This window comes from Anguilla anguilla, chromosome 1 (genome assembly GCF_013347855.1).
Source record: "Anguilla anguilla isolate fAngAng1 chromosome 1, fAngAng1.pri, whole genome shotgun sequence".
In the NCBI taxonomy this organism is placed as follows: Eukaryota; Metazoa; Chordata; class Actinopteri; order Anguilliformes; family Anguillidae; genus Anguilla; species Anguilla anguilla.
In genome coordinates this window covers 83,319,745-83,346,995 of record NC_049201.1, presented here as the reverse complement: position 1 = coordinate 83,346,995, position 27,251 = coordinate 83,319,745, and the positions used below count along the sequence as shown (strand labels likewise).

Here is a 27,251-nt window from a genome sequence, read left to right as displayed (position 1 = left end):
TAAATTAAGTAATATGATAATACATTTACCGGGAGAGAGTTCTGATCTGGCCTCAGTGGTTTACTAATGAGTCATTAGTATAAAACAGCCTTACTGATAGAGCAGTGTGGCTGAATATGACCGTGAAGAAAGTTCTTCACGCTAAATATAAAAGTAGAATGTGATTAACTGGCTGGTGCAGATCTGACTCACTTCCCCTTTTTCAAGTCTTGCACATTTTAAAAGTTAACTGATAAAAATGGCAGAACAAACGCAGTCATTAGCTTTGCGTCTGGTCAGGACTAACAGTACATTTTTAAAAGGCTGGGTAACTCCACTCTCTTATTGAGATTCAGATACCAATATGAATATCAATGACAACAGCTGTTCTTAATCCCAATCAATTGCATTTATGTTTATTTTGGATATTATAAAATAAACATAACAATTCTGCTTACAGGCATAATTCCTGATACATTTTGACATATGCAATAATGAAGTCAAACTTTGCATTTGTAAATATTCCTGAATCCACACGCTCTATAAGACAGACATGCTGACGTGCACACTTCAATGCACACGCATGCACACGCATGCACACGCATGTAAACAACATGGCGTAAGGCCGTGGGTGAGTGCTTCGTCGTTGCCGTGTTTCTGTAGCGTGAGCAAATACTCGGAAACAGCCAGCCAGCACAGGGATTCCTCCTTTGCCTTGTTTATTCCTTGGAAATGTGTGGACGGGCTATCACTACTATAACTTACAATACAGCACTGCTTATCGATCACTCTTAAAACTCTCTGGAAAGCTGGCTACCTTCCCTCCAACAAAAATACCTGAACAACACTCCCCTGCCTTTTTCTGTGCGCCCCCCCCCCCCCCCCCGCCACTTTGCACCACCCTCTCTCTACACTAACAGAGGCCTTCCCAGTCCACAAACCATTTAAATGGGTACAGCAGTTCAATCTCACATCTCATATAAGCACATGTATGAATTCACTTGAGAGCTTTATTCCATTCACTGATGTGCAATTAATACAGGCATTGTTTCTGTTTTTTTTTTTTTTTTTTTAATTTCAGCATCTCTGTCTGTTCCCAAATGAACTTTGTCTTTATCTGAGACCTTGTAAAACAATAACAAATAAAAATATGCATCCAGCTGCATGTGCATGACTGAATTAAAACATCTGTGACTGCATTGGCAATGTGAACTAAAGCTACAAGCAGGAAGCTATCTGCTAATACGTACATTGTTGCTAAGGTCTGAGGCTTGTCCTATTCCAATACATGTACAGTATAAACAGTCTGTAAAAGCAGAAGAGCTTAATATTAATGAGTCTGCAAAAGGTGTGATAGGCATCAGGCATAGGTAAACACTCTTAGGTTAAGGAGCCCCATACAAAAAACCATTAGCTAAACCAGATTACTTAATTCAGCTTCGCAAAAGATCTTGGGGTAAATCGATCTGAAATGCTCAGACAGGACTCATGTACTGTAATAGTGCCATCTACAGGAAGAAAAGGTGCACTGCATTCATTTCTCCTCCTGAGGTTCATTTCACTGCCACAAACAGAATGTTTAACCTAATTGAATCTGGGTGTTATAGTTTTTTTTTTTTTTTTCTTTCTTTTTTTTTTAACAGTTTATAAAAGATATATTTTCTATTTATTTCACTTAACTCAATGTGGTGCAGGTCTCACTCCGTACTAAAACATAAATGACAGTACTGATGACATCATTTGCTAAATTTTTCCACTGGGTTCCTTACCCATCCTGTGTCTGCTATATATATATATATATATATATATATATATATATATATAAGCCTTGTTTTCATATGGAAATCCAGCAGGCCCTGTGGGATGTTTTTTTAAAGTACCTGTTTAGTGCTTTTCCTGCACATGTTCTATTCCATCAGCAGAACCCAGGGGGTAACACCTACAGTACACGGTTTACTTACAAAATTGTTCAAGTATAGGTTTATTTTGTTTGTTTCATTAAATGATTGTTTAAAAAAATTCAAGGTATGCTCTGAATTCTAACATTTAGCAATACAAAAAACACTAAGAATGTGAATAACACATTCACCTTATGTGAATTTATATTCTAGATGGGATCAGTTCAGTAATAAGCACAATATAATCACAAAACGTGCACAAGAATGTCATAGTAATGTAAATGTTATAAAAGTATTAATAAAAAAATTTAAAAAATTGAATTATATATAAAGCTCAATTCTCCAGTATATTTGGCCAACGAATACATTCAGCAATGACAATGGCTTTCAGTCACCAACATCATGATAATACTTTGTGTACACAATGAAGACATGAGCTGATATGCATGTAAATGTTGATAGAATGCCAAAGGAATGATCCATTCTGAGTACATCTTTGCAGAATCCAGTAACCACAGTCATCCTGGTCATGTGACAAAGGCACAGTTATGTGACCTGAGTTCATGAGGAGAGTTTATGTTCACTGGTTTTAATAAATACTCTTAAATGTATCATCCAGTGAAGGAAATGTTTGGTTCATACTGCTTGAGGATTACTTTGCAGACAATTTGCTGTTTAAAGTTCAAGAAAAAACACAGGAAATGCTCACACATTAAAATAAATGTCCAAATTTACATTGAATAACCAGCATTGGTCCACAGTTTATGAAGCAAGATATCTTCCTGGTTTATTTTCACATGTCCAGTTTTCGAAGTGTGCTGTAGAGAACACAGTCTTCCTTTACGGATGGTGCAGGTGACCTGCATGGAGAAAACAGCGCATTTAGACTTTATTAAAATCACAGAGATTCTCATTCTCATTTCAGTCAATCCTGCCTGAGCCTTTATCACATTTAGACACACCTTGCAACATGAAGCACAAGCAGAAGCTTTAGCTACAGAACAGTTATCTGGAATTTTGGAAAACATTACATCACTGTTAGGCTGAGGTCACACAGCAGGGAGATGAAAAGAGAAGAAAGTTGACAAGCAGAACAAACCAAATGATGAATCTAGATCAGCGGAACATCCAGTCCTCGTGTTACCACGTTCTTCTTTTGACCAGGCAGAGAAGTTCTTAGCAAAGCAGCAGCGAGAGATTACAACATTTTAAAATACTTGAACTGGGCTTTGGGGCAGCAACAAACAAGCAACCAAAATATAGAAATAGTGTGCATCAAGGCAACACCCGGTCCTACTAACACATACATATATAAACTGTTACAGATGTACTGAGAAGTACTGGAATCTCAGAAATGCTCATTTGCATTTTTGTCTGAAATGCTCATTTGTATTTTGTTTCCAGGGTTTGTTTTGTACATGCTTACATGACCAAGTGTTATGGATGCACGTTTTTTGGCTATCATTAATTTCTAATATTGTACACGCTGATGTAAATGTAACACATCTACTATGAGAATCTTAATACTTCTTTATGTTTTTTTTTCCAATATAAATCACAGCACACCCATCTCAGCTCTCCCCAGTGAGACACTCTGGTCTATCCAGTGAGACGCTCTGGTCTATCCAGTGAGACACTCTGGTCTATCCAGTGAGACACTCTGGTCTATCCAGTGAGACACTCTGGTCTATCCAGTGAGACACTCTGGTCTATCCAGTGAGACACTCTGGTCAATCCAGCGAGGCACCCTGGTCTATCCAGTGAGACGCTCTGTTCTATCCAGTGAGACACTCTGATCTATCCAGTGAGACACCCTGGTCAATCCAGTGAGACACTCTGGTCTATCCAGTGAGACACTCTGGTCTATCCAGTGAGGGTCGTTCTCCTGCTGACTCCATAGAGGCCTCGTCTGGCTCCAGTCAGAGAGAGCAGTCTATGATAAAAGCTGCTGGAGAGAGATAATAGACCTGACACAGCGACAGTCAGCACAGGTAGTATAAAGGTGGGATATTCTCACCTGGGGGCAGCACTGGAGGGGCGGAACTGGATGCTGGCGTACTGAACACCCTCCTCACACTGGGGGAGTGGCTTTTGAACAGTGGAGTACAGAACCTGCTCCTGGTTGCGAGTGTTAGCGGGCTGAACAGAGGCGTAGAGGGGAACTTCACCGTCGTCTCTGTCCATATCCTGTGTTCCAGTGTGACTCATTGCCATCCCTGAGACGTTGCCAAAAATGGGGCTTTTATTCCCCTGCAGGGTAAAGAAAAGAGGCAGGAGAAGGTTGGGAAAGTTCCACAGAAAGTACCTGTTCATTTCAGTGAGCTCCTCAGAGCTGGAGTGAGCTACTCGCCCCCATTAACGACAAAACATGCATTTAACCTGATATAAAAAAATCAGCTAATGAATCAATGTTTTATTTTCAAATACATGCCATCAGCAGTTCAATATCGACTGAACCAGACATACAAACGTAATAGACTTAATACGATTTCTTGTCGCTAACATGACCTGTTTTACAGTGGGTTTTCATAAAATCTTGGATAGATTGCATATTGAAGTACTTCTTTCATTCCAAAGCATATATTTGCAATAACCAATAGCAATAAACCACCATCACAACAATAATCTGTGTGTATTTATTCATTGGAAACTGGTGAATACAACACATACAGTACAAGTCACTCTCCCTGGCTCTCTATGTAATGCACAGATTATTACATGCACATAAGCAGTATTGTACTGTGTAACGTTACTGTCACATACTGCAACCCCTTTTGAGAAAATGAAACTGTCCTTAACAGGGGAATACACATAATTAACTCCTGAAATATTTCCGTTAAGCATGTGAACACACATAGAAGATCATAACCTCATACTGTAAATCTGTACATAATCTAATAAACCTTCAAGGTCACATGGCACACACTGCTATGCTTTCTACTTATTTGTAAGAAAGGTTTATTTATTTATTTAGGATCCCTATTAGCAATACACTGGTGCTATATAAATAAATAAATCATGTCTCATGATTACTGTTATAAAGCATTATGAGTATTAATCAATCTTCATAACTCTATACTGTATTATGAGCAGATTATAATGCATTATAAGTATATCATGCATTATAGACAGGCATCATAGACAATGTTAACCAAATTTCTGTTTTTGCTTAAAGAATGCATTATGCATTATCAAAATTATATTACGTCCGTAGATAAATACATGTATGCATATGTGTAGACTGATTTAATTAACTCACCGGCCTGTCCCCTTCTGTCTCTTTTGTTGATTTTCTCCTCCTGATTATTCAGAAAAGAAAGAAAAATAAAAAGTAAATCTACCTTCAGACAAGTCTTTAAACAGCCCCCTCTTGTATAAACAGAATTTTGCTTTTGTTTGAATGATGTGTATTTCTGAGGCAATAGTGCCAATGTATGTGTATATTTTTTATTATTCAGATGTAATTTGGTTACAGCAAATGAGCTATAAGAGTATATGAGTTATAAGAGGTTTCTTCCTGCCCAGTAAATGTAGTTCTGCTTTATTCAAACCAACACATGGGCAAATTGATGCGCTTGACTTTGTTATGGTCTGTAACTGTCCACATGATTCATATTAAGAACAAGCTTTAAGGGGATTCTGTTACCCCATCATACAGGTTTGATAAACTAATTGGGACACTAAAACGCATCAGTCAGAGTTTATAAAATTGACATCGCAATAAAACAAGATGTCTAATAATGCAGTGGTCTAAGCACTAATCAGACATTAGAGGGGGGAGTATGGCATCAGCATGATGTAACGTAGCTAATGCTTGACAAAAACATTCCACAAAAATGTGCACTCATTTTAAACTATGAGTCTAAATCAGACATACAGTAATTCACACTGGAGTGACTACAAACCGACTCATTTACAACCACGTACCTCAGGCACACAACACCCAGAAACGCAAGAGCCAAAATGGCAGCCACTCCCACAGCTGCACCCGCAATCAGTGACTGACCTCCTAAGCAAAGTCAGAGAGATGTAGCCCTGTCAGTTATGATATAGCAGTGTTCATTTCATCACATGCCTCACCAAGGTCCTTTAGGCGAAAGTTCATAAATGTTTAAATACACCCCTTATATGAAATTTCAGTACATTTGAATTTTACTGAATTCAATGCTGGCATCATGATACTTTTAGTTAAACTGCTCATCATCATTATCTACCATGATCCAATTCGGATTGTAGCACCAGTATCATGATCAGCATTGCATTGTAGCCTCTGGATCATAATCAGTATCACATAAAATATTGTATGAAATATGTTCTGGTCCTACCTTGCACTGTGACCTGTAGAGCAGTAGCATTCTGAGCTCCAAGTCTGTTCTGTGCCTCACAGTAGTACTGTCCTCTGTTCCAGGATCTAAAGTTAGAAAAGTTCAAACTCTGTCCAGATCCTGCCTGCCAGACTCCAGTGTCATTCTTCTTAAACCAGGTGTAGCTCTGCACTGGTGGGTTGGCATCACTGCTGCAGGTCAGAGTCACTGAACTGCCCTCCACTATTTCACCAGAGGGGCTCGCTGATACTGAGACGTTCTTCGGAGGATCTGACATAGAAAATAACAGGTCCTGCAGTTTTAAAGAAAAGTCACACTGAGGTATTCTTGGGAACATCTAAAATCATTAGAAAAATGTGTTAAATTCCATATAATTTCTTACTCACTGTGTTGCGTCTCAAAACACTAGTAGAGACATTTATTTCAAAGTAATGTTTATAATGGAGCTGAAATCTCACAATGTGATGTGGAGGAGTGGTGTGGTTAGGGCGCCATCTGCAGGCAGAGTGGGAGCAGTATAGCTGGCTAACAACCACACCTGTTTGCAATTACAATTGATTGGTAATGGTTTATATGCACTGCCTGCAGTGAGACCGGGGTGCTGGAATGAGAAATGCATGTGGGAGCGGCATGCCATCTAATCCCCGTCCTTATCGTCTGTGTTATGTTTTGGTTTTGTTTCCGTGTTTTTGGTATCGAGCGCACAATAAAGCCTTGGTGCCTCTAACAATGACGGATTGTGTGGTTTGTGGGGATAAGGACTGCAGAACCTGTCACAGTAAATATCCCAGTATATCATGCTTTGTTACAAAATGAACTGGATATACTGTAGCTTTTTAAGGTAGTTGGTAAATGACACAATAGAATCACGTTTTCAAAAGTGACAGCAGTATTTAGATATGTCTTTTTGGCATGTTCATTAATAATGATAACTTCATTTTTTAAAGCTGAACAGCAGCATGTGGTACCTATTTTGCCCTTTGCAAGCTCACAATGACCACACGTTTTACTTGTCAGTATGATCCGACTCATCACTGTATGATAATGTAATTATAACTGATTTCTTCTCCACTGGCCAGTGTGACTGCTTTACTCAGAGTCTTACTGCTGTGAAGTTGCCCAAAGACACTCAGGAGATACTGACTCTCTGCTCTGTGTGTATGAAGCTGAGATGCACTGATATACTCACACTGCACATCAAGATGTTTAAGAGGAGAGATGTTTGTCCAAATCACATTCTCTGCCACACAGGTGTATTCTCCTGCATCCTGCAGTGTGACGCTTTTAATGGTGTAACTGTCCACTGGTCCTCCTGTCTCTGAGGAGACAGCTCTATTATTCTTATACCAGGTGTATCTGTGCACTGGTGGGTTGGCATCACTGCTGCAGGTCAGAGTCACTGAACTGCCCTCCACTATTTCACCAGAGGGGCTCACTGATACTAAGGTGTTCTTAGGAGGATCTGAAAGAGAAAATAACACGTCCTGCAGTTTTATATAAATGTCACACTTACTCAGCTCAGTTATAGGAAACCCACAGTGGGTTCACAACCTCAGTTCTTCCAGCATTTCAGGCTTAACGTACAGAAATGAAGAGCCACAAATATGGCACATCACTAGATTTACATATACAATGTACAGTATAGATTTAATAAGGTATATACTATACTGTGACTACACTACTACATTACTCTATTATATATACGTTATTATATGGGTTTATTATATGGGTTGGCATCGCTGTCAGAGTCACTGAAATGCCCTCCAATATTTCACCAGAGGGGCTCACTGATACTGAGATGCTCGTGGGACGATCTGAAAGAGGGAACAATAATTTGTAGTTTCATGTGAAATTTAAACCTGACTCAGGCAGACATAGTGTTTTCAAATCAATGCATCATAGCATGTTTTCAGGTATTGAAATTTCATCCAGTGCTTTAGTGTCAGTACATTTACATGCAGCATAAAATAATCTGTACAATTTAGTGGAAAATTATGGCTGAAATCTTTCAAATTTGTGAGATTTGAAGAATTTTGAAAATCAGAAATATTGACAGCCACACAAGTTTGCCTAGCACTCACATCTCACATTTAGAGCCACTGCAGGGGACCGAAGCTCATAGTCTTTCACAGCACAGGTGTAGCTGCCTCGGTCTTCACTGCTGGCTGTGAACTGGTGACTCTGATCAGTGAAGGACAGAGGAGATCCATCCCTGTACCAGATGAAGGCTGGTCTGCCAGTCAGAGTGCAGGTGCTGCTACAGGTCAGTCTCACACTCTGTCCCTCTGTCACTGTGTCAGGATACACCATCACCTGTAGATCTGCAAATAGCAAATTAAACCTGTACAAAAGCTTCCATTCATACTTGTGGGAAGAAAATCCTCTGAGTTTATAGCCTAAAATAATTACCTGTAACTGCTAATGTGACCCCAGGTTCTCCAGTATATTTATCACGGTCGGTCAGGAACCTGAATCGGTATGTTTTTGAATCAGTTTCACTCAGTTGGTTTATTCTAAAAGTGCAGTCACTGTTCTGATTCCCCAGGTACTCCACACGGTCAGAGTACTCTGAGTCCTTGGACAGGTCTTCAAGGGCCCATATCCTGCGCCAGTCATAAATAAACCAGAATGTTCTCTGCACTGTGTAATCTGTGGGATATGAGTAAGTGCAGCGCATGACTACTGAAGACCCCTTTAAGGCACAGATTCTCTCAGGGGTGTAAGTCACTCCCCATCCCCTCTGGCTCAGAACACCTGATAAATACAAACAAACACACACACACACACATGCAAACACACGTACACGTACATACACACACACACACACGCACACACACACATGCGCGCACATACACACAAACACATGTTTACATACACATACATACACACACACATGCGCACACATACACAAATGCACATACACACACACACACACAAATTCACGCACGCACACACACAAATTCACGCACACACACACAAATACACTGCTCAGAAATCCTTTAAAACACAGATGTGTTGGCAACATGACAGCTAAGGGATTCAATAAAGAAAACTTTAAATAAACTCCACCTAACTACTAACTAACTACAAAACTATGGAACATCAATAATTGTACTTGTATTTCAATACTAACTGATGTCAGGAGATGGCAGTAGCCTCTGATCGATGTGACATTCGCAGGTACAGGAAGTCTTGCTTAGTAGCTAGCTTTGCTAGAATGTAGTAGCACAGAAATACTTGTGTCGTCATTCTAAGAATGCAACATGCACAATCAACAGATCTGATCATTTAGTACAGGCACAGAGATTTATATCATGCCTCTGTCTCAGTTTCAATGCTGAGTGTGAAGAGGAACTTCATCTTATCAGTTCTCTCTTTTTTCCCCTCTCTTCAGATGAGCGATGTTGCACTACTCTAAACTAATGTACTGTAGAACATTATTTTATAGAAATTATATACATTCCTGGAAAAAAAACACACAAACAATTTACCTGACACGGAGAGGACGATTACCAACAAGGTACTGAAGAGCATGGTTGCATCAGATTGAAAATATTTATCCAAATAAACATATACAGGTCTCGATTATTATTTACACTGTGAAAATGAACAACACAAACAAAGACTGTCAGAGTATTCTATTAATTTGCAGAAATACCAGAATAACAATTACTACACAAGCCCACGCAGTGAGGTAGTGTGCTGCTGATGCCTAATAATGCTTTGGGTTTCATGAAGAGCTCAGACAGTTTCCAGAAAGCAGAGATTCAAACAGCATTTTACTTGATGAATGTTATTTGTATGGAAGAAGCAGCAATCATTTCTAGTCAGAAAATGCGTTTTATTTTCATATTTGATTCCAGTTTATTCTTCGTGTACCACAAAATACTGTAACACAATTTAGACTAAATGAAATGATATGATAACACACTTACCAAGAGAGAATTCTGATTTGGCCTCAGTGGTTTGCTAATGAGCCATTAGTATAAAACAGCCTTACAGACAGAGCAGTGTGACTGAATGTGACCGTGAAGAAAGTACTTCAAACTAAATATAAAACAATGTGTTACAGATCTGACTCACTTCCTGAAGGTCATACACGTTTTAGATTTTATCGGATACAAACGTTTGAATAAAATATACGGAGTCTTTGCTTTGTGTCTGGACTGGACCAGTAGTGCCTTTTCAAAAAGACTGGGTAATTCTCATTTCTTTGCCCCCACTGTATTATTGAAATTCAGATGTCAATATTTATGTTCATTTTGGCATATTATGCTTATAAAATAAACATAACTACTATCTTCACAAAAATGATTCCTGATTACAACACAAACTGTTGCTAAGATCTGAGGCTTTGCCAATTCCAATACATCCATCAATCCATCCATTATCTATACCCTCTTATCCTAAGCTGGAGCTGGTGCTGGAGCCTATCCAAGCATGCTTTGGGCGAGAGGCAGGAATACACTCTGGACAGGTTGCCAATCTATCGCAGGGAACACACACCATTCACTCTCACATTCATACCTATGGGCAATTTAGAGTCTCCAATTGGCCTATTTGTATGTTATTGGACCGTGGGAGGCAACCGGAGTACCCGGAGGTACATGCAAACTCCAGACAGAAAGGCCCCAACCCGAGATTCGAACCCAGTGCCTTCTTGCTGTGAGGCGACAGTGCTACCCACTGCACCACCGTGCCACCCCTATTCCAATACATGTACAGTAGAGGTTAATATAAAAGTGACTGTAAAAGGTGTGATAGGCATCAGGCACAGGTAATCACTGATACATTCAGGAGCCCTATACAAAATCCATTACCTAAACCAGATTATTTAATTCCATTTAGTAAAAGATCGTCCAAGAAATTGATCTGAAATGTACATACAGGACTCATCGATTTTAATAATTGCTCTATCTACAGGTAGATTGAATGTATTGCATCCATCTATCCCTCCTAGGTCAATTTTACTGCCACAAACAGCATGCTTTATCATTGCTACCATATGTAGCTCAGTCGTGTTTATGTTTCATGCATCGGATTTTTGACATGAAGCCGAAACATCAACAAACCGCTGCTGTAGCTTAGCCTATAACCCGCTTATTAACATAAAGATTGCACGCACTGTACTTTCACAGATGAAAGGAGTGGACAGGCGTAGTTTTCGTATCTTTGTGTATGGCAGCAGTGCAGTATGGTGGTTTGGGGGTCCAGAGTGTGACTCTGGGAGCTCTGAGGTTGCAGTTTCCATCCCCACCTGGAGCACTGCTCTGGGGCCCCAAAGCGGGTACTGTGAGGTGCCCCTGCTTGGCTCTTTTGTGCAGAGGAGTAGCGGGCGCGGCTGTGGGTGAAGCTGCCTAATTTCAGGCGAGCCACCCTGACCACAGACAGTTAAAGCGCTGCTCACTTCCTGCAGCCTGTTCTATTCTTTATTTCATTCCACATCTCAGTTCAGTTCTGCTGGTGCAGCGCTGTTTCTGTGATTGATGTTCATGCAACCTTTTGCAGGCAAAACATGATGGCCATATAAAGAAAATAATAATAATCTTTATCAAAACAGAGGTTCAAGGTTCACAGTGCTTTACAATGCTCAATTAAATCATAATATATTGATAGACATAATAAAACAATGTATGTAAAGAAAACAAATAAAAAGATGCATTATTTCAAATAGCTAAACAGACAGAAAGTAAAAATGGTGTCAATATGACAAGGCAATGTAAAATGTCAAACTAAAACACTGTTTTAAAGGATTTTGCACCTTGCCTTTAAATTTCATGTAACAGAGTACATGCGCATGTACATGAGTTATGAGCGTGTGTGTAACTAGGCTATATAAACGTGTAATGGTGTCACTGGAGCATGTATGCAGCAGGGTTACAGTACTTTGGGAAAAATCCTCCACCAACAGCTCTTCATAAGATGGATAAAATAGCAGAAACATACAGCAGTTCTGTAAAGTTAAAGACAAAAAGCGACTCTTTCACCCTGATCTCCACCATTTCTCATTCTCTGCAGATTCTCTCATCTGTGTGTTTTAATCCCACACTGAGGCCTCGTCAGCTCTCTGAAGCACAGAGTTTGTGTCGCTGGCTGCGTTTGTCACTCTCTGAAGGCTGTGAGACACAGGAAGAGACTCAGTCACACATAAGTGCGCCTCCAGTTGCACTGTTAAAAGGGAACCAGAGTGGCCACACAGTGCTGTAAATAAACAGACATAGCTTTTCAAATAAGTGCATGCATAAAGGTAGGAATGTCAATGCAACACTTAGAAAATCACTTAAAGGAGTACCATGGTGGTTGAACGTGACACTTCCCAGTTGTCTTCAGGCAACAACAAAACAAATGTGCATAATTTTTTTATTCTTCAGTCATTTCAATGTACTTTAAAATTTATTTTTCGAAGCCTAAATTTCCCACTATAAAAATTCACCCGAACCGTCTGGGCGTGGTAATGAGAACCGTCAGTTAGCTATGATTGACAGACCGTGCCCCGTTACCATAGCTACCCCCATGATACGCTCTCTTTGGGAGACTGAATTTTCACAAGCTAGCTAGCTTAGTAGTATATCAAGTATCGATAGATAGCTAAGGTAAGGACGTTGACTTATATCCAATTATAATTTTTGCTATCTAGCTAGCCAAGTTAAGATAAAAGCACAACTATAACGTCCTCATAAAAGCAAACTAGCAAGCTAACGTTATCGATAACATTGCCTTATGAAAGCAAACATCCTAGCTAGCTAACGTTAGCTAGCTAGCTAAATGAATATAACCAGAAATAATCTAAAGGCACTCTAATATAAGTGAACCTAACGTTAGTCAAATATTTGCATTGTCTGAACAGCAGGACGGTGTGTCCTGTCAGATTTCTTTACGGGGCGTGGAAATGGGAGTGGTTACTGTATTCGTGAAGTAGCAAAATGACAACTTTCTCAACCGGTTGAAAATAGGACGATGAATTTAAAACGCATATTTCTCAAAAAATACAGAACGGACATATTTAATATTTTGCTCATTGTGTTTCTTCAATGCCTCTTGTGCAAATAGCACATAAAACCGAGAAAGTGTGTTAATCACCATGGTACTCCTTTAAATCACAGTTAAATATAAGTTAGGTGTGTAGACCAGCAAAATAACTAGATACGGGCATGCATACGCTTATTCCCCAAAATATATAAACTACAATCAAAATGGTTGCGATGTACTGTAGGTGATATAAACCAAAAATAAGCAAATAGCGTGCATTGTATATGAAATACAAACATGAAAATATACAGTGTGTCAAATACAAGCAAGTGTGCACAGAGTCACTGAGATGTGTTCCCATTGGGAAGGGATGAACAAGTAACCAGAGACCTCTGACATAAGTTTGAATGAGTGCCTGTTGCATCAGTTGAAGCTTTGGTTCGTCCATTTTAGTGTGATCTTAAATTTTAAAAGTATGCTTTACTGTTCCATACTGGAACTGAGTTTACTTGGTCTGGAAATGAAAAGAGCCTCTTACTGGTTCAGGGGGTTCAGGCAGGTGCCTATAGTCTTTCCTGAACTCCACCCCAACCGAAACTGACCTTCATCCCTATTCCTAGAGTATCTCAGAGTAAGAGAGCTGATCTCAGATCATGTTTCCTCTCTTGATATCCAAGCTTTATCCATAATGGCCTAAAGGCAAAACTGATCCTAGATCAGACCGATTCTCTGAGATGGTTTATGAACCATAGAGTTGTGCTTGGAGGTTCTGGGCAAGTGAGTCATACTTTCTAATCTGGATGATGGCTGCTGTGGTCCAGGTCATACATTGTAGTGAGTGATACTATGACTCAGATACTATGACTCCAGGGGTGAGAAAGTAAAGCCCTGCCATGTTTCTTCTGCCCATGAACTCATCCAGCTGATTTCACTAATCAGTTCTTCCTCCTGGCTGAAGAATTGTGCTGATGAGCAAATCCAGGTGATTGGAACAGAATCCTGTGGACAACTTTTACTTTCTGAACCTGGATTTTCCACCTCTGCTCTGATTACCACAATATGATCAAATATGCAAGCGATCTGTAACAAATAACCCTTCTTCAAAACGATAGAGGTGTTGACATCGGTAGACCTGACATCGGTAGATAACAGTAACCACCAATAAATGTGAGATTCATGAGCACAGAAAGTCTTGCTTAGTAGCAAGCTTTGCTGCACAGTAGCATTAAGCCAATCAAGAGTGAGTATCTGAGGTATACTGTCAGCTGAAAACTGTTATGTTTTTCTTGCAGTGAAATCAAACTGCTTTCATTAAAATACGTGGCACCAGAATATTCTGGTTCTGAGACAGCTCTGATCATTTAGTAAAACCACAGATATTTATATCATGCCTCTGTCTCAGTCTTAAAGCTAAGTGTGAAGAGGAACTTCTTATAAGTTCACTCTTTTTCCCCCTCTCTCTTCAGATGAGAAATGTTGCACTACTCTAAGCAAATGTACTGTAGAACATTATTTTATGGAAATGATATACACTCCTTTCTCCTTTCTAAAGCAATTTAAATGTATTCATTTTTACTTCTGATTGAATTAATGGAGAGAGTTAATTGGAGCCAAATCTCTAATGAGTTATTGTAAATATGTTTTTGTATGATTAGGTGTGATTCCAGTGCTAGTTTGTACTTGGTAGGATTCTTGCTTGCTGAACAAGCTTACTCTACAGGGTTGGAGTCCTGATCGATGTGGTCACTTCTGGCACTACGATCCTTACTTCACTCTAGTGTTTCTTTTGCGCCTCTACATCATGAAACCTATGCACTTGTTGTACGTCGCTCTGGATAAGAGCGTCTGCTAAATGCCTATAATGTAATGTAATGTAATGTAATGTAATATGTAAATGGTGCCCCCGAGTGTTCATTGAAGGCCATTGCACTACACACCGCATGCACACTCATACATACAAACAAACAACCTGCTTCGCAGAAATTCCAAAATCAACTATCAAGACCATAGCAAACGTGAGTACAAGGCAAAAAAGGGGTTTTGTGAAGTGAAGCACGTAGAGCTGTCCCAAAGGCGTCTTTCATGGCTTAAATTGAATTTGCAAAACAGAAAGCCATTACAAAGGGAGACTAATAAACAGAAACACATGCTGATAAATACTGTATATGTAGACTGAAACATCAGAACTACATTTTGTAAAAATCCCAAACAATTTACCTGGCACAGAGAGGTCGATTACCAACAAGGATTTGAAGAGCATGGCTGCATCAGATTGAAAATACTCATCAGAATACACATATACAGGTCTTGATTATTATTTACACTGTAAAAATGAATGGCAGAAACAAAGATTGTCAGAGTATTCGATTTATTAGCATAAATACCAGACTAACAAATACTACACAAGCTCACACAGTGAGCTAATGTGCTGCTAATGTCCCTAAATGCTCAGGCTTTAATGAAGAGCTCACACAGTCCAGACAGCAGAGACTCGCACAGGCTGTCACTTGATGAATGTTATTTGTATGGAAGAAATAGCGATCATTTATACATTTTATTTTTGTATTTGATTCCAGTTTAATCTTCATTCACTACAAAATGCTGTAACACAATATAGACTAAATGAAATAATATGATAATACATTTACCGGGAGAGAGTTCTGATCTGGCCTCAGTGGTTTACTAATGAGCCATTAGTATAAAACAGCCTTACTGACAGAGCAGTGTGGCTGAATATGACCGTGAAGAAAGTTCTTCACGCTAAATATAAAAGTAGAATGTGATTGACTGGCTGGTGCAGATCTGACTCACTTCCCCTTTTTCAAGTCTTGCACATTTTAAAAGTTAACTGATAAAAATGGCAGAACAACCGCAGTCATTAGCTTTGCGTCTGGTCAGGACTAACAGTACATTTTTAAAAGGCTGGGTAACTCCATTCTCTTATTGAGATTCAGATTCCAATATGAATATCAATGACAACAGCTGCTCTTAATCCCAATCAATTGCAATTATGTTTATTTTGGATATTATAAAATAAACATAACAATTCTGCTTACAGGCATAATTCCTGATGCATTTGGACATATGCAATAATGAAGTCAAACTTTGCATTTGTAAATATTCCTGAATCCACACGCTCTATAAGAGAGACATGCTGACGTGCACACTTCAATGCACACGCATGCACATGCATGCACACGCATGCACACGCATGTAAACAACATGGCGTAAGGCCGTGGGTGAGTGCTTCGTCGTTGCCGTGTTTCTGTAGCGTGAGCAAATACTCGGAAACAGCCAGCCAGCACAGGGATTCTGCCTTTGACTTGTTTATTCCTTGGAAATGTGCGGACGGGCTATCACTACTATAACTTACAATACAGCACTGCTTATCGATCACTCTTAAAACTCTCTGGAAAGCTGGCTACCTTCCCTCCAACAAAAATACCTGAAGAACACTCCCCTGTCTCTGTGCCTTTTTCTGTGCCCCCCCCCCCCCCCCCCCCCCCCCATTTGCACCACTCCCTCTCTCTACACTTACAGAGGCCTTCCCAGTCCACAAACCATTTAAATGGGTACAGCAGTTCAATCACATATCTCACATAAGCACATGTATGAATTCACTTGAGACCTTTATTCCATTCACTGATGTGCAATTAATACAGACAATGTTTCTGTTTTTTTAAAAAATGTTTTTTAAATTTCAGCATCTCTGTCTGTTCCCAGATGAATTTTGTCTTTATTTCAGATCTTGTAAAACAATAACAAATAAAAACATGCATCCAGCTGCATGTGCATGACTGAATTAAAACATCTGTGACTGAATTGGCAATGTGAACTAAAGCTACTAGCAGGAAGCTATCTGCTAATGCACACATTGTTGCTAAGGTCTGAGGCTTGTCCTATTCCAATACATGTACAGTATAAACAGTCTGTAAAAGCAGAAGAGCTTAATATTAATTAGTCTGCAAAAGGTGTGATAGGCATCAGGCACAGGTAAACACTCTTAGGTTCAGGAGCCCCATACAAAAAACCATTACCTAAACCAGATTACTTAATTCAGCTTCGCAAAAGATCTTGGGGGAAATCGATCTGAAATGCTTGGACAGGACTCATGTACTGCAGTAATAGTGCCATCTACAGGCAGAAAAGGTTCACTGCATTCATCTCTCCTCCTGAGGTTAATTTCACTGCCACAAACAGAATCTACTTGAATCTGGGTGTTATAGTTTTTTTTTTTTTTTTTCCTATTTTTTTTTTTTAACAGTTTATAAAAGATATATTTTCTATTTATTTCATTTAACTCAATGTGGTGCAGGTCTCACCCTGTACTAAAACATAAATGACAGTACTGATGACATCATTTGCTAAATTTTTCCACTGGGTTCCTTACCCATCCTGTGTCTGCTATATATATATATATATATATATATATAAGCCTTGTTTTCATTTGGAAATCCAGCAGGCCCTGTGGGATGTTTTTTTAAAGTACCTGTTTAGTGCCTTACCTGCACATGTTCTATTCCATCAGCAGAACCCAGGGGGTAACACCTACAGTACACGGTTTACTTACAAAATTCTTCAAGCATAGGTTTATTTTGTTTGTTTCATTGAATGATTGTTTAAACAAATTCAAGGTATACTCTGAATTCTAACGTTTAGCAATACAAAAAATAAACACTAAGAATGTGAAAAACAAATTCACCTCATGTGAATTTATACTCTAGATGGGATCGGTTCAGTAATAAGCATAATATAATCACAAAACGTGCACAGGAATGTCATAATAATGTAAATGTTATACAAGTATTAATAAAAAATTTTAAAAAATTGAATTATATATAAAGCTCAATTCTCTAGTATATTTGGCCAACGAATACATTCAGCAATGATAATGGTTTTCAGTCACCAACATCTTGATAATACTTTGTGTACAATATGAAGACATGAGCTGTTATGCATGTAAATGTTGATAGAATGCCAAAGGAATGATCCATTCTGAGTATATCTTTGCAGACCCAATAACCACAGTCATCCTGGTCATGTGACAAAGGCACAGTCATGTGACCTGAGTTCATGAGGAGAGTTTATGTTCACTAGTTTTAATAAATACTCTTAAATGTATTATCCAGTGAAGGAAATGTTTGGTTCATACCGCTTGAGGATTACTTTGCAGACAATTTGCTGTTTAAAGTTCAAGGAAAAACACAGGAAATGCTCACACATTAAAAGAAATGTCCAAATTTACATTGAATAACCAGCATTGGTCCACAGTTTATGAAGCAAGATATCTTGCTGGTTTATTTTCACATGTCCAGTTTTCGAAGTGTGCTGTAGAGAACACAGTCTTCCTTTACGGATGGGGCTGGTGGCCTGCATGGAGAAAACAGCGCATTTAGTCTCTATTAAAGTCACAGACATTCTCATTCTCATTTAAGTCAATCCTGCCTGAGCCTTTATCACATTTAGACACACCTTGCAACATGAAGCACAAGCAGAAGCTTTAGCCACAGAATAGTTATCTGGAATTTTGGAAAACATTACATCACTGTGATGTCATAGGCTGAGGTCACAAGGCAGGGAGATGAAAAGAGAAGAAAGTTGACAAGCAGAACAAACCAAATGATGAATCTAGATCAGCGGAACATCCAGTCCTCGTGTTACCACGTTGTTCTTTTGACCAGGCAGAGAAGTTCTTAGCAAAGCAGCAGCGAGAGATTGCAACATTTTAAAATACGTGAACTCGGCTTTGGGGCTGCAACAAACAAACAACCAAAATATAGAAATAGTGTGCATCAAGGCAACACCCGGTCCTACGAACACATAAATATATAAACTGTACAAATGTACTGAGAAGTACTGGAATCTCAGAAATGCTCATTTGCATTTTTCTCAGAAATACTCATTTGTATTTTGTTTCCAGGGTTTGGTTTGTACATGCTTACATGACCAAGTGTTATGGATGCACGTTTTTTGGCTATCATTAATTTCTAATATTGTACACGCTGACATAAATGTCACACATCTACTATGGTTAGAATCTAAATACTTCTTTTTATTTTTTTTCCCAATATAAATCACAGCACACCCATCTCAGCTCTCCCCAGTGATTCACTCTGGTCTATCCAGTGAGACACTCTGGTCTATCCAGTGAGACCCTCTGGTCTATCCAGTGACACTCTGTTCTATCCAGTGAGACTCTCTTGTCTATTATCCAGTGAGAAGCTCTGGTCTATCCAGTGAGACACTCTGGTCTATCCAGTGAGACACTCTGGTCTATCCAGTGAGACAGTATGTTCAATCCAGTGAGACACTCTGGCCTATCCAGTGAGACACTCTGGTCTATCCAGTGATACGCTCTGGTCTATCCAGTGAGACACTCTGGTCTATCCAGTGATACGCTCTGGTCTATCCAGTGAGACACTCTGGTCTGTCCAGTGAGACACTCTGGTCTGTCCAGTGAGACACTCTGGTCTATCCAGTGAGACACTCTGGTCTGTCCAGTGAGGGTCGTTCTCCTGCTGACTCCATAGAGGCCTCGTCTGGCTCCAGTCAGAGAGATCAGTCTATGATAAAAGCTGCTGGAGAGAGATAATAGACCTGACACAGCGACAGTCAGCACAGGTAGTATAAAGGTGGGATATTCTCACCTGGGGGCAGCACTGGAGGGGCGGAACTGGATGCTGGCGTACTGAACACCCTCCTCACACTGGGGGAGTGACTTTTGATCAGTGGAGTGTAGAAGTCTTTCCTGATTGCGGGTGTTAGCGGGCTGAACAGAGGCGTAGAGGGGAACTTCACCGTCGTCTCTGTCCGTACCCTGTGTTCCAGTGTGACTCATTGCCATCCCTGAGACGTTGCCAAATATGGGGCTTTTATTCCCCTGCAGGGTAAAGAAAATAGGCAGGAGAAGGATGGGAAAGTTCCACAGAAAGTCCTGTTTATTTCAGTGAGCTCCTCAGAGCTGGAGTGAGCTACTCACCCCCATTAACGACAAAACATGCATTTAACCTGATATAAAAAAATCAGCTAATGAATCAATGTTTTATTTTCAAATACATGCCATCAGCAGTTCAATATCGACTGAACCAGACATACAAGCGTAATACACTTAATACGATTTCTTGTCTCTAACATGACCTGTTTTACTATGGGTTTTCATAAAATCTTGGATAGATTGCATATTGAAGTACTTCTTTCATTCCAAAGCATATATTTGCAATAACAAATATCAATAAACCACCATCACAACAATAATCTGTGTGTATTTATTCACTGGAAACAGGTGAATACAACACATACAGTAAAAGTCACTCTCCCTGGCTCTCTATGTAATGCACAGATTATTACATGCGCATAAGCAGTATTGTACTGTGTAACGTTACTGTCACATACTGCAACCCCTTTTGAGAAAATGAAACTGTCCTTAACAGGGGAATACACATAATTAACTCCTGAAATATTTCCATTAAGCATGTCAACACATATAAGATCATAACCTCATACTGTAAATCTGTACATAATCTAATAAACCTTCAAGGTCACATGGCACACACTGCTATGCTTTCTACTAATTTGTAAGAAAGGTTTATTTATTTATTTAGGACCCCCATTAGCAATACACAGGTGCTATATAAATAAATGAATCACGTCTCATGATTACTGTTATAAAGCATTATGAGTATTAATCAATCTTCATAACTAATTATACTGTATTATGAGCAGATTATAATGCATTATAAGTATATTATGCATTATAGACAGGCATCATAGACAATTTCCGTTGAATTATTTATTATTATTTGATTAATGCATTATGCATTATAAAAATTATATTACATTCGTAGATAAATACATGTATGCATATATGTAGACTGATTTCATTAACTCACCTGCCTGTCCCCTTCTGTCTCATTTGTTGACTTTCTCCTCCTGATTATTCAGAAAAGAAAGAAAAATAAAAAGTAAATCTACCTTCAGACAAATCTTTAAACAGCCCCCTCTTGTATAAACAGCATTTTGCTTTTGTTTGAATGATGTGTATTGCTGAGGCAATAGTGCCCATGTATGTGTATATTTTTTATTATTCAGATGTCATTTGGTTACAGGAAATTAGCCTGAGTTATAAGAGGTTTCTTCCTGCCCAGTAAATGTAGTTCTGCTTTATTCAAACCAACACTGGAGCTCATGGGAAAATTGATGCGCTTGACAAGACTTTGCTATGGTCTGTAACTGTCCACATGATTCATATTAAGACCAAGCTTTAAGGGGATTCTGTTACCCCATCATACAGGTTTGATAACCTAATTGGGACACTAAAATGCATCAGTCAGGGTTTATAAAATTGAAATCTCAATAAAACAAAATGTCTAATAATGCAGTGGTCTAAGCACTAATCAGACATTAGAGGGGGGAGTATGGTATCAGCATGACATAACGTAGCTAATGCTTGACAAAAACATTCCATAAAAATGTACACTCATTTTAAACTATGAGTCTAAATCAGACATGCAGTAATTCACACTGGAGTGACTACAAACCGACTAATTTACAACCACGTACCTCACGCACACAACACCCAGAAACACAAGAGCCAAAATGGCAGCCACTCCCACAGCTGCAGCCGCGATCAGTGACTGACCTCCTAAGAAAAGTCAGAGAAATGTAGCCCTGTCAGTTATGATATAGCAGTGTTCATTTCACAACATGCCTCAACAAGGTCCTTAAGGCGAAAGTTTGCAAATGTTTAAAAATACCCCTTACATGCCTACCTTTACTAGAAATATCTGTACATTTGAATTTTACTGAATTCAATGCTGGCATCATGATACTTTTAGTTACACTGCTCATCATCATTATCTACCATGATCCGGTTCGGATTGTGGCACCAATGTTATGATCAGCATTGCTTTGTAGCCTCTGGATCATAATCAGCGTCAGATAAAATATTGTATCAAATATGTTCTGGTCCTACCTTGCACTGTGACCAGTAGAGCAGAAGCATTCTGAGCTCCAAGTCTGTTCTGTGCCTCACAGTAGTACTGTCCTCTGTTCCAGGATCTAAAGTTAGAAAAGTTCAAACTCTGTCCTGATCCTGCCTGCCAGACTCCAGTGTCATTCTTCTTAACCCAGGTGTAGTTCTGCACTGGTGGGTTGGCATCACTGCTGCAGGTCAGAGTTACTGAACTGCCCTCCACTATTTCACCAGAGGGCCTCACTGATACTGAGGTGTTCTTGGGAGCATCTAAAATCATCAGAAAAATGTGTTAAATTCCATATAATTTCTCACGGTCTGTGTTGCGTCTCTAAATACTAGCAGAGACATTTATTTCAAAGTAATGTTTATAATGGAGCTGAAATCTCACAATGTGATGTGGAGGAGTGTTGTGGTTAGGGCGCCATCTGCAGGCAGTGTGGGAGCAGTATAGCTGGCTAACAACCACGCCTGTTTGCAGTTACAGTTGATTGGTAATAGTTTATATGCTCTGCCTGCAGTGAGACCGGGGTGCTGGAATGAGAGACGCACGCGGGAGCGGCATGCCATCTAATCCCCGTCCTCATCGTCTGTGTTTTGTTTTGTTTTGTTTTTGTTTCCGTGTTTTTGGTATCGAGCGCACAACAAAGCCTTGGTGCCTCTAACAATGACGGATTGTGTGGTTTGTTGGGAAAAGGACTCCAGAACCTGTTACAGTAAATATCCCAGTATATCAAGCTTTGTTACAAAATGAACTGGATATACTGTAGCTTTTTAAGGTAGTTGGAAAATGACACAGGCCAAACAAGATTTCAAAAGGAACAGTAGTATTTTGATATGTCTTTTTAGCATGTTCATTAATAATGATAACTTCATTTTTTAAAAGTTGAACAGCTGCATGTGGTACCTTTTTGCGCTTTGCAAAGTCAAAATGACTACACGTTTTAGTTAAGAGATGTCAGTATGATCAGGCTCATCATTGTATGATAACATAATTATGACTAATTTTCCCTCCACTGGCCAGTGTGCTTGCTTTACTCAGTGTCTCACTGCTGTGAAGTTACCCAAAGACACTCAGGAGATACTGACTCTCTGCTCTGTGTGCATGAAGCTGAGATGGACTGATATACTCACACTTCACATAAAAATGTTTAGGAGGAGATCTTTCTGTCCCAATTGTATTCCATGTCTGACAGGTGTATTCTCCTGCATCCTGCAGTGTGATGCTTTTAATGGTGTAATTGGATCCTCCCCATGGGGACACAGCTCTATTATTCTTATACCAGGTGTAGTTCTGCACTGGGGGGTTGGCATCGCTGCTGCAGGTCAGAGTCACTGAAATGCCCTCCACTATTTCACCAGAGAGGCTCACTGATACTGAGATGCTCTTCGGAGGATCTGAAAGAGAAAATAACAGGTCCTGCAGTTTTAAAGAAAAGTCACACTGAGGTGTTCTTGGGAGCATCTAAAATCATTAGAAAAATGTGTCAAATTCCATATAATTTCTCACTCACTGTGTTGTGTCTCAAAAAAAAGCAGAGACATTTATTTCAAAGTAATGTTTATAATGGAGCTGAAATCTCACAATGTTACGTGGAGGGGTGGTGTGGATAGGGCGCCATCTGCAGGCGGAGTGGGAGCAGTATAGCGGGCTAACAACCACGCCTGTTTGCAATTACAATTGATTGGTAATAGTTTATATGCTCTGCCTGCAGTGAGACCGGGGTGCTGGAATGAGAGACGCACGCGAGAGCGACATGCCATCTAATCCCTGTCCTTATCGTCTGTGTTTTGTTTTGTTTTGATTTTTTTTTTTTGTTTTGTTTTGGTTGTGTTTCCGTGTTTTTGGTATCGAGCGCACAATAAAGCCTTGGTGCCTCTAACAACGACGGACTGTGTGGTTTGTGGGGAAAAGGACTGCAGAACCTATTACAGTAAATACCCCAGTATATCATGCTTTGTTACAAAATGAACTGGATATACTGTAGCTTTTTAAGGTAGTTGGAAAGTGACACAGCAGAGGTACCTTTTTTGCCCTTTGCAAACTCAAAATGACCACACATTTTATCTAAGACATATCAGTATGATCAGACTCATCACTGTATACTAATGTAATTATATCTGATTTCTCCTCCACTGGCCAGTGTGACTGCTTTACTCAGTGTCTTACTGCTGTGAAGTTTCCCAAAGACACTCAGGAGATACTGACTCTCTGCTCTGTGTGTCTGAAGCTGAGATGCACTGATATACTCACACTTCACATCAAGACGTTTCTGAGCAGATTTTTTTGTCCCAATCCCATTCCCTGCCTCACAGTAGTATTCTCCTGCATCCTGCAGTGTTATGTTTTTAATGGTGTAACTGTCCTCTGGTCCTCCTGTCTCTGAGGTTACAGTTCTATTGTTCTTATACCAGGCGTAACTGTGCACTGGTGGGTTGGCATCGCTGCTGCAGGTCAGAGTCACTGAACTGCCCTCCACTATTTCACCAGAGCTCACTAATACTGAGGTGCTCTTAGGAGGATCTGAAAGAGAAAAAAACAGGTCCTGCAGTTTTATATAGATCTCACACTTACCTCAGTTAAAGTATGTTTCCTTTTCCTCAATGTTTCCAAATGTCATTTTGTTTGACTGCTATTACTGCAATGCCATCTTTCTTTCCATTTTTAGAATTAACTTAATCCGATATTGTTTCTAAACATAATAACTTCCATTTCCTAATCATTATCTGCAGGTTGCTCTTCTGTCCTGTTCTCATGTCTTTTATCGGTACATTAAAGTATGCATCACCGCTTTTTCAAAATGAGTAACAAACGAGACTCAGTAAAGTTAAATGTTTGAGTTTGTCTTCAAATACTCACATCTCACACCGAGAGTCACAGCTGGGGACAGGAGATTCTTATGGCCTCTTACTGCACAGGAGTAGCTGCCTGCATCTTCACTGCTGGCTGTGAACTTAAGGTAGACATTTTGTTGATATTTCTTGGGGGTGTTTGGTAGAGATTGTCCATTCTTGTACCAGATGAATGTTTGGCTGCCAGTCAGGTGAGTGCAGGTGATGTTACAGGTTAGTGTCACCCACTCTAGCTCACTCACTGTGCTTGATTTAATTTCAACTTTTACACCTGAGTGAGAAGAAGAAATTCAATAACACAATACACTGAGTTATTCAACAAAATTGGTATAATATACATTCAATAGAGGTGATACTTTGAAATTATACATTCATAAAGACATCATCATAACAACAGTGACAAAGCATCAGCAATATGATCATGATTTTCACAATAAATTTACAATTTTAAAATAATATGCTTTGACCTTTGATCTCCCCGCTCATCATCACTCAAGATCAACCATAAATTGTGCCTCACCATGGTGTGCTGTTTCTCTGTTGTGATTTAAAACAAATCCTTTCCTGTTTCCTGTTCTTAAACAGAATATTTTATTCCGCTGGAGTAGGATTGACCATAAATACAGACATGCATTCAGTACCGGCCCGAGGGTTTCGGGGCCCCTAAGAGCAGTCCTGTCGACCCGGGGTGGGGCGGTGGGGGGGTGGGGGGCGTGGCTGCTTTGTAAAATCCATCTTACATTATGTTGTTATGAAATATTGGGTTGTCATTCCATTTCAAATTACTACAGCTGGTTTTGCGATAGGGGATGAATACCGCATGGGGGCCCCCTGGTGGCCACGGGGGCCCTAAGCAGCCACTTAGTTCGCTTATGCCTCGGGCCGGCCCTGCATGCATTATTTCCCAGTAAAACAGAAGATGGGCAGACACTCACATTTCACATTGGCTGCAGGGGAAGTGACTCCTCCTGTAGCACAGGAGTAGAGATCTCTATCATCAGTGCTGGCTAAATAGAGGGAGTATTTATTTTGATTGGACACAACTTTTCCATTCTTGTACCAGGTAAAGGTTGGGCTGCCACTCAAAGTGCAGGTGCTGCTGCAGGTCAGTGTTACACTCTGTGCCTCATTCTCTGTCACTTTCACCTGAAGACCTGCACACAAGAATTTCTTCTATTAGAAAATGATTAGGAGTATTGCCAGTTCATAGTATATAAAGCAAGTTTAAGATTACCTGTAACTGTCAATGAGACTCCAGGCTGACCAGCATATTTTATATCATAATGGTCAGTCAGGAACCAGAAGCGATATATTGCTGAATCGCTTTCTCTCAGTTGCTTTATTCTGAAAGTGCAGTCACTGAGCTTATTCCCCAGGTACTCCACACGGTCAGAGTACTCTGGGTCCTGGGACAGGTCCTCAGGATCCTGTCGACTTTTCCAGTGAATGAACCAGAATGTTTTCTGCACTGTGTGATGTGAGGGATATGAGTAAGTGCAGCTCATGTCTACTGAAGACCCCTTTAAGGCACAGATTCTCTCAGTGGTGTAACTCCACCGGCTCAGAACACCTGAAAAACACACACACACACAAACACACACACTCACACACATTTAAAACACAGATGTGTTGGCAACATGACAGATAAGGGATTCAATTAACAAAACTTTGAAACTACTGCACCTAACTTATATAGTACATCAAAAATTGTGCCCTGGATATGTTCTGGAGGCATGGTGATACCTGTGGTTGGTTTTGTTGATATTTTTCAGACCTTCCCATTATTATATATATATATATATATATATATATATATATTTCTTTTGTTTTTTGTTTTTTTTTTCAGTGATATAAGAATTTGCAGATTCAAACAAATTAACTGCATAATCTTTTGTCCCTCTGTTAGCTATTTCAATACTAACTGACATCAGTAGATGGCAGTAGCCGTCAATAAATGTGAGATTGACAGACACAGGAAGTCTTGCTTAGTAGCTAGCTTTGTAGCATTATGCCAAGCAAGTTAAGAGCAAGTGTTTGCGTATACTCTCGGCTGAAAACTGTTATGTTTTGCTAACAGTGAAAATGAACTGCTTTTATCAAAATATGTGGCACCAAAATACTTTTTCACCATTCTAAGAATGCAACATGCACAGTCAACAGCTCCGATCATTTTGTAAAGCCACAGATATTTATATCACGCCTCTGTCTCAGTTTTAAAGCTGAGTGTGAAGAGAAAATTCTTAAAAGTTCACTCTT

General features: G+C 39.6%; 2 protein-coding genes and 3 long non-coding RNA genes across 5 annotated transcripts in view; all 5 read right to left on the bottom strand.

The window, feature by feature from the left end:
* Positions 1 to 9,876, bottom strand: part of LOC118232246 (B-cell receptor CD22-like) — a 282,573-nt gene extending 272,697 nt beyond the window's left edge. The window contains exon 1 of the mRNA XM_035427045.1: positions 9,694 to 9,876. Coding sequence (XP_035282936.1) covers positions 9,694 to 9,736 — 43 coding nt within the window. The 5' untranslated portion in view covers positions 9,737 to 9,876. The remainder of the gene's footprint in view (positions 1 to 9,693) is intronic.
* Positions 1 to 27,251, bottom strand: part of LOC118232142 (basement membrane-specific heparan sulfate proteoglycan core protein-like) — a 1,449,502-nt gene that overhangs the window by 844,105 nt on the left and 578,146 nt on the right. The gene's annotated exons all lie outside the window — the stretch shown is intronic.
* Positions 1,853 to 3,065, bottom strand: LOC118232507. Its single transcript, XR_004766326.1, has 2 exons — positions 2,977 to 3,065; positions 1,853 to 2,737 (listed from the first exon to the last, which is right to left on the bottom strand). It is a non-coding gene; the product is annotated as an uncharacterized LOC118232507 (long non-coding RNA).
* LOC118232416 lies at positions 12,268 to 22,308 on the bottom strand. The gene is made up of 3 exons (XR_004766288.1): positions 22,143 to 22,308; positions 14,210 to 14,216; positions 12,268 to 12,318 (listed from the first exon to the last, which is right to left on the bottom strand). It is a non-coding gene; the product is annotated as an uncharacterized LOC118232416 (long non-coding RNA).
* Positions 17,461 to 19,275, bottom strand: LOC118232629. Its single transcript, XR_004766357.1, has 2 exons — positions 18,788 to 19,275; positions 17,461 to 18,541 (listed from the first exon to the last, which is right to left on the bottom strand). It is a non-coding gene; the product is annotated as an uncharacterized LOC118232629 (long non-coding RNA).